The sequence below is a fragment of the Callospermophilus lateralis genome, chromosome 18, assembly GCF_048772815.1.
Source record: "Callospermophilus lateralis isolate mCalLat2 chromosome 18, mCalLat2.hap1, whole genome shotgun sequence".
NCBI classification, from domain to species: domain Eukaryota; kingdom Metazoa; phylum Chordata; class Mammalia; order Rodentia; family Sciuridae; genus Callospermophilus; species Callospermophilus lateralis.
Genome location: NC_135322.1, coordinates 1,943,988 through 1,956,045, shown reverse-complemented (window position 1 = coordinate 1,956,045; position 12,058 = coordinate 1,943,988). Strand labels below are relative to the sequence as shown.

At 56.5% G+C, this 12,058-nt stretch overlaps 1 protein-coding gene across 1 annotated transcript in view; it reads right to left on the bottom strand.

The window, feature by feature from the left end:
- Positions 1–12,058, bottom strand: part of LOC143384173 (NACHT, LRR and PYD domains-containing protein 4-like) — a 30,392-nt gene that overhangs the window by 14,824 nt on the left and 3,510 nt on the right. The window contains exon 4 of the mRNA XM_076839222.2: positions 731–1,065. Within this exon, the coding sequence (XP_076695337.2) occupies positions 731–1,065 (335 nt within the window). The remainder of the gene's footprint in view (positions 1–730; positions 1,066–12,058) is intronic.

Sequence of the window (12,058 nt, the reverse complement as noted above, 5' to 3'; positions counted from 1 at the left end):
AAAGGACTCCACAGAGGAAGGCAGCCAAGACCAAGGTCACTCCCTGAAGGACCAAGGTCACAGAAGGACAGAGCCTTATCCTGAGGGTCCAGTGGGGGTCCTGGGGGAGGCAGGGAGACCACCAGTGGCAGAAACCACATTTAAACAGGCAGAGCCGGAAAGCCGGAGCTGAGGAAGGCGGCTGGCCAAGAGGACAGGACCTTGGGGACACCTGTGCAGGACCAGCGTGAAGAGCCCCATCGGGCACCTCGCAGCAGACTCCAGAGATCCCCGACTGACCAGGCAAAGGACCATGCACAACACCACCTGGGCCTCCAGGGCTGTGCAGCCCAGGGGTCACAGCCATCCTGCCTGCACCTCTGCCTGATGAATGGAGTCACCCCCAGGGCACCAACTCAAACCTGGGGGGGGCACCTGCATCTCAGGGCCTTTCCAAAAGGCCCCAGCCGCACCTGACCCACCCGAGCGGGAACTCGGGTCCAGGTGCCAGGTGCCAGGTGCACCAGCTGTCACTGCTGCAGTCTGCGCCCAGTCACAGCCCTCTGCGGGGGGAGCTGGCCCAGGACAGTTCCCAGCTGTGGGTGGGTTCCCGTGACCACGCCCACCTGCCCTCTCTGCCCTGAGGTGGGATGAGGCTGCTCCCCCAGCCTGGGCAGCTCTCCCCTCCATGGCTCCCCCTGGAGACCCTGCGCCCCAGCCCCTGCGCTCTCCCAAGGAGCCCACCACTCACCTGCGCTCTCCCTGGCGGCCTTGTCACAGAGGTCCTTCCTGTGGATCTTGGGGAAGATACAGAGGGCCAGGTCCCATGCTGGCTGCTCCCCATAGCGCTGGGTCATCAAGCCCGCCAGGTCCTGGCGCTTGGCCTTCTTCACCTGGGCCCAGGGAATGGGCTGGAGGCCGCGTTGCACAGTCTCCTGCTTGAGCAGCTCCTTAAACTTCACGAGCTCGTTCTTCCTGAGTTCATCCAAGTACCACATGAGGCGGAAGTCAGAAATGAAGGACGCTGCCATCTTGTGCAGGCCGGAGAGGAAGACGCTCAGAGACGGGGACCAGGAATCAGACAGCCTGAGGGAAACATCAGGGTGGCCGAGTTACTCAGAAGGAAAGGGCCGTGCTCAGCCTCCTCTGGTCCTGGGTGAGGGCTGGGGACCCCCCAACCCCGTCCTGTCCTCTCCTCACTGACGTGGGCATGAGAGCAGTGGTGACTCGGACACCAACCTGCGCTGGCCTTCCTGTCCACCCGCATTGCCTGCGACCCAGCTCAGGCGGTGCCCGGAGGGAGCCCGACAGAGCCCCAGGGTTAGCATTAGAGAAGCTTCCCCGGGCAGACAGACAGCCTCTGCCACAGCCAGCTGCCACACAGGACGGTGGCAGTCGCAGCAGGCACGGGCCTGCCCTCCCAGGCTGTGGGCGATGGCGGGAGGATCTCCAGGGGGAGGATGCATGGAATAGTCCAGGAGACGCAAGCACAGCACCCCACTTCACCTGCACCTTCCACACAGAAGCCGGCACAGAGGCCCCCAGAGGGCGGTAATGGTCTCCTCAGTGACTGATGGAGGAGCCCTGCCCTCCAACACCCGCCGCTGCCTTCTGTCGAGATTCCATGGAGAAGAGCAGTGCTCAGCAGAGGAGGCTGTACAGCTGGAGGCCGGGCAGAGATGAGCCTGGAGGGAGCCCAGACCTCACCCAGAACCCAGCAAGTCTGTGAGAAGGGGCAGGAGACCAGAACAGACGCTGGGGAGAAGCTAGGGGGTGGGACGTTAGGGGTTGAGAGTCGCTGGACGTCACTCCTCACCCAGAGGCTGAGCACCGGACTCTGAAGGAACAGCCTGGTCACCCACAAACGTGGCTCAACTCACTGCACTGGTCATGCCAACCGCTGGGGACGGTGCCAGGCCACAGGCCCTCTCCTGTGGTGGCCTGGGAAATGTACAGCCGCCCGAGGAGCCCTCTGGAACAGCCTCCTGGACTGTGAGAATAAACTCCGGCTTGAGAGTCCCGCAGCCTAGGGAGCCTGTCACTGCGCCTGGTCACAGGGGTACGGAGCCCTTTGCAGTCAGCACCCAAGTCTGTTAGTGATCCCCCAGTGTCGGTGAGCCCCTGGGACATCTGTGTCTTAGTAATGGCAGATGTTAACCTGGGGGACAGTGGGGCCAGGGACCCACAGGGACCACCCTGGTGGTAACTGGAGGGCACCTGGGGTGGGGGACCCACAGACTCTAGGCTCCTACTCTTTCTGGGCCTACAATATTTCCAAAATGGAGTCTAGAAACCTAGGGAGAAACCATCCTTATTGATATAGGTGTGTGGGTGGTAGACGTAGGTTTCAAGTCGCACGTCTTCCCAGGGACATCTGCAGAATCCTACACACAACGGAGCCCTCTTCAAGCACACACACCTCATTCGCAGCAACTGACTATTCCCCGAGTCATAAAGCATTCCTAACACCACAAGAAAGGCTGAAAACAGACCATCTTATTCATCAAAAACGCAACAAAGTCAGGTGCCGATAATTCAATGATACCGTGAATAGGAGTGGAATTTCATTCAGGTGTGACCATTAGGCAGCATCTCCCCCAAATAGTAGACTAGGTGATTTAGAAAAATGAATAAATAGATCTTAATAGCATTAAAGGTTAGAAAAGGAGGGGGAAACACGAAGCCATACACAGAATGAGAACACTATTACACAAAGGTGCCCTTCACGGGCTCTGAAGTCAGGGCTTCTAAGAAACCTGCTTTGAGTGACACCTTGAGTCAAGGCACAAGGATGAATCTTTAGGCCCCCAAGAAACAGGCCCAAAGCCAAGATTCTCTGCGAGGCCCTCCAAGCAACATCGGCACCAGCTGGGTCCTGGTTCCCCCTGGACCTGCTGAGTTCCCAGGGCGTGGTTCCCAGCCCTGTGTTAGTCCTGCAGTGGATTCTGAGGAAGCCCCTGTTTGAGAGCCACCCACTTTGGACAAGAATCCTGCTGGCACTCTGTGCCGAGACCTGCGATCCTGGTGCCGGGCCTCCTGCTCCGGTCCGGGGCCCTCTTTACAGGGGGTTCAGATTGCCACAGTCGCATTTTAAATGCCCTCCCAGACACATACAGGCTTCTACCCCCCCCCACCAAGTCTCCAGACTTTCCCCGACCCCCTGCAATAGCATGTAGACTACAGCAGGTGGTCCTCAGGGCTGGCTGTGACCCCCTGCAGACGTCAGAGGTGGGCCCGTTACCCTCAGAACCACAGAGGGTGAACTGGGTTGGAAACAGGGCCACGGTGGACGAACCGAGTTCAGGTGAGGTCGTTCTGCAGTGTGCTGGGCCCCTACGCCACCAGGTGGGCGTCTTTACTACAAGGGGCACATTCAGACCCAGAGGAGGGGAGAATGGCACTGAGAAGCCCAAGCAGCCAAGGAGCAGAAGTCAGTGGAGACAGAGGGATCTGCCGCAAGGCCTCCCAAGGAAGGGACCCTGCCCACGTCTCCCCTCTGGCAGCCGGGCCCCCGGGACTGAGACACCAACCTCCCTGGTCTGAGCCACTCAGTTGGTGGCACTGTGTTCTGGCAGCCCCAGGAAACCAAGGTAGTGTTACCCTCAGCTGAGCAGAGAGGACCAGACAGGGAGGATGACGGGGCCTAACACTTGTTATGAGAGCCCCAAAGGAGAGGAGAGTGAACGTGGGACAGAAGAAGCAGCACTTGGCCCCTGACTCGGCAGCGTCCTCGCAGGAGTCCCTGCCCCACCATCACTAGGTCATTCTGGTTTCCCTGCAGGGTGCAGCCCCTGAGGAGAGGCATTGACCACTGCATTCCCAGCCTGGCTTTGTGTTAGCTGAGCTAGTCACCTGCCGGCCAGGGCTCCCACCTGCTGCAGGTCGGCTGGGCTGTGGTTCTGGTGGCATTCTGGGGCCTGAGTGCGTCTGCCACTGACAATGGGTTTACTGGGATGCAGCTTCCTGTATGCCGCGGAGCATGTGGGAAGATGCCTCCTGGAACCTCCATTAACTGATGGGACACCTGCATCTGCTCCTCAGGGAGCTCAGGAGCATCAACACGTCCACACTGAGCCTCATTCTAGGGAAACAAAGACATTAAAGACAAGAAAAACCTGGACGCTTTCCACAGTGGTGGTCAGGAGGAGGAGGACGTTCCCCAATCAGTGGTGCACTTAGACGGACAGAGGATTGACCAGCTGCTGGAGAAAGCAGCCAGTCATGGAAAGTGCTGGAAGTTGCTGATTCAAGTCTAACCAGAGCCCTGACCGGCGCTGTTACCCTCAGAACCACCGAGGGTGAACTGGGTTGGAAACAGGGCCACGGTGGACGAACCGACTTCAGGTGAGGTCATTCTGCAGTGTGCTGGGCCCCTAAGCCACACAGGTGGGCGTCTTTACTACAAGGTGCACATTCAGCACAGATGATGATCCAAGACACAGGGAGGATGCCATTAGAAGCCCAAGAAGGTGAAGGTGTCAGAGGTTAGTGGAGACGAGTGTGAGCAGGAGGATGAGAAACCTGCAGACACATGAGGCTCTTTCCAACAGCAGATTCACACCCTAACGACTTCTAGACGCTGTCAGAAGATGACCTTTAGGAAAACTCAGAGGCCTAGGGAAGGAACAAATTCCTTTTGGAGTCTGGTGAGGTACGAGACGGAATTGAAATTCATCACCGTGCCAGTGTGAAAACCTGAGGAGGAGAATACAATCAAAATCCATCAATGGGGTGGACTTACACTATAAAGCTTCTTGTCAGTGAAAGAGTGAGAGAGAAAGCCCACATCTGGGAGCACATTTTGCCCCATGCACATCAGATAGAGCACTGATCTCAGGATACGTAAAGAACTCAGAAATCTCAACACCCCAAACCCAATCAATGAGTGCGCTGAGGAGTTGCACAGATGCTTCTGAGAAGAAGCTGTACATTCCATCAACAAACACATGAAAAAATGTCCATCTCTAGTAATTAGAGAAATGCAAAAGTACTCTGAGATTTCATCCCACTCCAGTCAGAATGGCAGCTATCAAGAATACAGACAACAATAAATCAATAAGTGTTGGCTGGAGGGTGGGGAAAATGTACACTCACACACTGCTGGTGGGACTGCAAATTGGTGCAGCCAATCTGGAAAGCAGTATGGAGACTCCTTAGGAAACTTGCAATGGAACCACCATTTGTCCCAGCTATCCCACTCCTCTGTCTACACCCCCCAAAGGACTTAAAATCAGCATCCTATAGTAACACACCCACAATGTTCATAGGACCACAGTTCACCACAGCTAAACTGTGGAGCCCACCTAGATGCCCTTCAGTAGATGGATGGATAAAGAGACTGTGGTACATAGACACAGTGGAATGTTCCTCAGCAGTAAAAAGAATAACTCGATGGCATTTGCAGGTAAGTGGATGGAGTTGGAGAGTATCAAGCTAAGCTTAGTAAGTCAATCCCCAAACTGAATACGTGGATGCTGATCATGGATGGGGGTGGGGCATGGGAGAATGGAGGAACTGGGATTGGGGAAAGAGGAGGGAAGGGAGGGGACATGGGGCAGGAAAGGTGGTGGCATGAGATGACATCCTCACCCAGGTACACGTAGGACTGCACATGTGGTGGGACGCTCTGTTGTGTACAACCAGAGAAATGAAAAGTCCTGCTGCACTTGATACGATGAATCAAAATGCATTCTGCTGTCAGGTATGCCTAATTGGAAGGAAGGAAGGAAGGAAGGAAGGAAGGGAGGGAGGGAAACCTGAAGAGGAGTACCAGAATATCAAGGGCCCAGCCTTCCTCTCTGGGAAGATGATCAAAGTAGACATCTGACAGCAATTTCCAATAAACCCCAAACAGATGCTAGAATTCAGATATAACCGAAGAGCTTTTATCTGCCAAAGCAAATAGAAGGAAAAACTAACATCCAGAAAACAGCCATCGAGGATGGAACAGGGTCATGGAACAGATGGAATAAATAGGAAACCAAAACATGCAGGTGGAATCTCTTAGTGGTCAATGCACAACACAAGGGTCTCCCTGGTCCAGGGAGACCGAGCTCTGAGCAGACAGAAACACACACGCTTCAGGAGGCGTCAGACAGCGACGCCCCAGAGAGGAAGAGGAAGCATGGGGATTCTGCCCCGCGCCACCCCTCACCCTGCGAGCTCCCGACCAGGAGCCGCCCATGAACACCAGCATGGATGCAGAGGCCAGGAGACCCCGGTGCACAGGAGGGAAACTGTGCCTTTCCCGAGGACAGTCACGTGGCCCAGGCACACCTGCTCTCAGGGCTGGCGGGAGGCCTAGGAGGTGCACAGGTACCCAGGACACTGCACGGACTGCACCAGGAACCAGCCTCACAAAGGCAACGGGGAGCCTGCAGACACGGCAGACCTTCCTCTGGGCACCACTGCTGGAGCAGCTGCAGAACACATCATGACAGAGGGCTCGTCCATCCGCCATGAACTGACCCCAGGAGCAGGTTTCAACACCTGACCACACGGATGCTGTGGCTAATTCACGTCCAGAGTCAACTGCGGAATGAGGAGAAGGTGCCAGAGGCCAGGACTTTGCTCTAAGGATGTGGCCCAAGAAAATGGGGTACACAGTCCTGAGCTGAAGTGACCTTTACTCATGCATCCAGGGAACAGCCCGAGCCGGGTCAGGAAGCCACAGTGGCCTGCGGCAGGAGCTTGAAGTTCCAGGAGCAGATCACACAGGCACAGAACAAGGAACATCAGGACAGAGTGCTCCCAGGGACATTAAACATGAGCTGGGCACGGTGGCCACGCCTGTCGTCCCCATGACTAGGGGGCTCAGGCAGCACGGTTTCAAGTTGGAGGCCAGCCTCAGCCACATGGCAAGACATGGTCTCAAAATTTAAATAATATTAAAAAAAAGGACTGGGACGTGGCTTAGGGATCAAGGGCCCCTACACCCAACCCCCCGTCTTAAGAAACACAGATACAGGACGCGAAGTCGGTCAACTCCGTGAAGACAAAAAGGTGAGAAGCCCTACGAGGTGGGATGAGAAAAAAGCCAGGTGCAACCCCCCAGGAAAGAAAGCGATGGCCACACACCTGGACGGCCTCACAGCAGATGGCGGCCACCTCCAGTCAGTCCAGCTGACAACTGTGGTAAAACACACGAATTCGTGGAAAAGAACAAGCTTCCTCTTCTGCTTCTGTGTGTCATGTTTTGAAAGCTATTTGTTGTAACATGTAAAAGAAATGGTACCCTCCAACAAGACTCTGGCTCAAACACCTTCTGCAAGGTGGGTCCACAGTTAAAGTCCCTTTATTTTCCCAGAAACACACACGCTCTCTCCGCCCTTTTAAACACAGGCACACACTGCTCCCTTCAACTGAGGTGGAATACTGAAAACCAAAGAGTGCACTTGAGAATTCAATCAAGAGTTAATTCTCTTGTGAAAACAAATTTTTAAATTTGTTTTTACTGTCGTCAACCTGAGGGTAAACTGCTTATGTAGGTGGGAGAGTGTGAGTGGATGTCCTGAGGTTGCTGGGCTGAGGTGGTGGGTGGAACACTGATGACCAGACCAGAGCACCTGCAGGGCGTGGGTGCAGGGGTTCAGGGGAGTTTTGGGGTACCTGGTGCCACGTGCACACACTGCATTCAAGGAGCAGGACACCCACTGAAGCAGAGTGAAAGCCGCAGGGCAAACGTCATGCTGGGGCCTCGGGTGAGGGCCAGAGACTGGCTGTCAGGCTCCCTTCTCCTCCCAGCAGATTTGTAAGTGAAGAAACAGCACCCTGGTTCCCTAGGCTGCCATAGCCAAGGCCACCAAGAGGTGGCCTGAATCAGCAGACCTCGATGGTCAAGGCCCCGGAGGCCAAGTGCCCAAGGGAAAGCTGTCAGCAGGCCAACCCCACCCCACCCCACCTGCGGAGCCTTCCTGCCTCTCCCGGTCCTGTGGGCAGCTGGCCCTCCTGGCGTCCCTCAACTGCAGAGCCCTGGTCTGGCCCATCCCCGGTGCCTGCCTTCCTCCAAGGACCAGGCCTCACAGCAGGGCCCACCGTGCCAGGACCAGCTGGCCACGGCTGAACACACGCAGGGCCCTCCCTCGCCCCTGTGAGGCACCGGGGAGGGACATGGGTGCATTTCATCAGGTGGAAACAGTTCACCTCCACACAAATAGCAAGGATCCCCTTTGGTTGGTAGGGAAAGGTCTCCCCGAACTCGTTATTTCATCTTCCAGATGAGCACTCTGGGAGCCAGTGGGTCTTGACCTCAGTTCCCGAGGTCTCTTTGCCCTGGTCAGAGAGCACACCTGCCTTCACAAAGGGCTCTGACCTGGGTGTCCAAGCCGCCCTCCCCTGCCTCCTGCCCTCCCAGGCTCCAGGCTGGCCTTCCTCTCTCACTGGTGTGCCCAGGTGTCCTGAATTAATGCACACGCACCCACCGCCCGCCCAGGTCTGCAATCCCGGGTGCTGGACAGGACCCTCACCTCCGTCTGCACTTCAGAGCCCACCCCACTCTTCCTCCTGGGTCTCAGCCTCCACTGTGACTCGTCTTCTCACCAGCGAGAGCCAGGTGACCACAGGGTGGCCTGGCTGGGGACCTGCAGGAGCAAGCTCAGAACAATGGGAAGTCGGCAGAGTTTCCCTAAAAGGAGGTGGAACAGGGCACTGCAGATTGCCTCGTGGGCCAAAGCCCAAGACCTGGGCCAGGAGTGAGGGGGCTGGTGGGCGAAGGGAAAGGCAGGACGAAGGGCGAGTAAGCAGACACCCCAAGTGTGAGGAAAGAGTGGAGCAGAAGCGCAGGGAGAGGCCTGACACTCACCACCCGGGGCTTCCTATTGGTCCTCGATGCCTGGCAGCTGCAACTGGAAGAAGAAGGCTCTGGGGCCTGTGATTGGCGGCGAGCTTCTCCCTTCCCATTGGCCCAGGATGCCTGGTGGGAGAGACCCAGGGGCTGCAGATTTGCCCCCTTGGAATTGGTCTCACCTGGCCCCTGGCAGCCTAAGGAGCATCAGCTGTTCCACAGCAAGGTTCTGACTTGGGATTCCTGGGGCTTCTGACTGAAGCTAGTCCCCAGCCTCCCCCAGGACCATTAGGGAGCCAGCATGGCTCTGTGCCTGACCCCTGCTTCCCCTGAGCCTCCTGCCGGAGCTCCTGTTGGTTGGTGCTCTTTCTGCCGTCTGCGTCTAGCATGTCCTAGGGCCAAGGAACCTTGGCGACTGTTGATGCACTGTGGGCACCCCTGTGTTCCCCCAGAGCGTCTCACTGTGTGAGTCGGTTCTTCCCCTTACCGGGTTTTTGAGATTTGCAGAAGGTCCTTTGCTTCAGCTGCACTTCACTTAGTTTAATGACTGCCCGTGTTTCAGTGTGACTGTCACAACTTGATGACCCTGAGTGGTAGGGACTGGGCCTTGTCTTGCCTTCAGCCAGTCTGAACAAGGAAGGCTCTTGACCCTCCTTGCGCACCCTGCTCCAGGAGTGTTGGGTTCCTTGAGTGGACGGCTGGTCATAGAGACGCTGGCTGGTCCTGAGTTCAGTTCTTGGGTCCAGAGTAGAGACGCGCTCTGGATCCAGGAGGAACCGGGCACAGGAAGGTTTGCTGGGCACCCCTGGTTGTGCCAGGAGGAAGAGCCATGTGGGGACAGGAGCCCCAGGCTGACCCTGGGTGGGCCAAAGGCGTCCAAGTGGAGGCAGGATTAGGTCTCTGGGTGTCCTCAGCACAGAGGGGCCTGGGTCCCTCCTGCTCCTCCTCTCCGGGCTCCTCCTGAGGCTCGGGCCTCACCACCCTTCTACCTGCCCTGGGGTGACTTGTGCCATGCTCCGGAGGTCAGGCAGCTGGTGACCTGGGTGACTGCTGTGAGGCGAGCTGCCCTCAGCCATGGGAAGCCTCATTGCTCTCTGCAGGGTGGAGCCTGCCCTGGCTCTGCTGGCCTCTGTGCTGACCCCCAGCCTCCCTCTTCCCGGCCTGTCTTCTCACCCCACAGCCTTGAAGCGGACCTCACCTTCTAGCTCCTGCTTCACTAGTGGGTGCTGACCCCAAGCCTGGGAACTGCCTGGCTGTCATGGCCCTGGACACAAGACGTGGGCATTCCTTAGCTGTGTGGTAGGCCGGGCACTGGGGTTGACCCCAGGTCACTCTGCCACTGTGCTGCATCCTCAGGCTTCTTAATTGTTTATGGTGAGACAGGGTCTCACTCATGCCCAGTGTGGCCTCCGGGTGCCATTCTCCTGCCTCAGGCTCCTGAGTAGCTGGGATTACAGGTGTGTGCTCCTGGGCAGCCCCTGCGCAGTCCTGCCTTGTTCTGCAGCGTGGGGGAGAGGCCTTCCCTTCTCCTCAGACCTGACAGGGGGTGCCCCCAAGGGTGATGAGTGAGAAATCACTCATTGAAGTACCCAAGCTGCAACCAAGCATCTAGAAATGACAGTTTCTCCTCTGAGCTCATGTAAGTGATGTGGGGGAGAACCCCAGAAACCGCTGGTGTCCTCTAAGAGAAGATCATGAAACTGGTCTTTAGAGCGGAAGGTGGACAAACCAGGGATGTGGCTGGTTCTCTGACCCTCGGGGCCAGATTTGGTGAAGCATGACATTATTTGGCCTTGAGCTACTTGCCACATGCCCAGGAAACTTGACCCCATGAGAAGTCAAGGGGGAAGGCTGCTCCGTCTAGTCAGAGGCGCTACATGGGCAGGTGAGCAGGGGGTCTGGTACAGCTTGGAGGTTGTACAACTGAACTTGGGAGGGGACAAATGGGATCTTGATTGACCCTGTATCTGCCCTGTCGAGCCCGGTGTCCCACTGTGACTGGGACATCACATACATGCCACTTATCCTCTGGTCAGGTGTTGGAAAGCTATGACCCATGGGCCAGATCCCCCTGCCTGTTTGGGGACCTGAGGGTGGTTGGCCACAGCTGTGTCCCCGGGTGCATACCCTGTTGATACTGCTGGTTATTGGTGACGAGCCCTGCTGTCCCACACGTGGAAGTCTGAACCTCAAAGAAGCAGCTGAAGTGTATGAAGCAGGGTTTATTTAAAAAGGGGTAACAGACTTCTGCCAGGGAGGAGGGGCCTAGCTGGTGTCCCGTGTCCCCAGAGGCAAGGTGTTCTGCCCTTGTTCTAGGTCCCAGGGTTCCTCTGTTCTCCTTTCTCTCCTTATCTTTCTCCTTCCTGCAGAGGTGACTAGGCCCAGGAATGCCGGTGGGAGGACCAACAGGTGGGAACAGGTGGACTGAAGGGGGAAGGGCGGGGTGGAGCAGACAAGGACACATTAACAACCCTATAGCTCCCTGTAGAGAGGGGAAATTCCTGGGATGGGTCACCTTGGCAACAGGTTGGAGCCGGGCAGGTTCTTGATAAGATCCCTCAGGGGACAGTCTCCAACTTCCCAGACTCACTCAAAACTGGCCTCCTTGACCAGACCTGGACCTGACTCTATTTACCTATCTACACCGACTGCCCGTCTAATTCTGGCTTCTCTGTGCTGCCTCGGTGTCCACGCTGGGGATTCCTGATTGAGCCCTGGGAGTGCACAGGCCTGGGCGCCCCGCACTGGGCCCTGCACAGGGCGCCACCCATGAGCACCTCTGAGGGACCCAACCTGACCTTTTCTTTTCTCCTTTTTTTTTTTTTAATATTTATTTTTTAGTTCTCGGTGGACACAACATCTTTGTTTGTACGTGGTGCTGAGGATCGAACCCGGGCTGCATGCACGCCAGGCGAGTGTGCTACCACTTGAGCCACATCCCCAGCCCCCCAACCTGACCTTCTTTTAAAATTGGGAGCCATCTCGCCACAAAGCCATGAAAAGATAATTTGGGCTTTACTATAAATTACCGCAAATTCTGAACCTGCTTGGAATGCCTGCCCGTGCCTTGAACTCCCCCCTGCCTGGCTCTCTGACCAGAGGGCAGCCCTCTCTGAAACTGTAGTGACGCCTCACACATCTTGGCTTTCCCTGGCCAGATAACGACCCTCTCTGAGGCTCTAATGGTCCTCATAAATTCTGGTGTTGGGGCCAGCAAAAATGTAAACTGCCATGAGTGTCATGTTCCTCAGAGTTCTGTTATCTGTAACCCCTTTGTGTAACTTTCTGGGCTCTAAA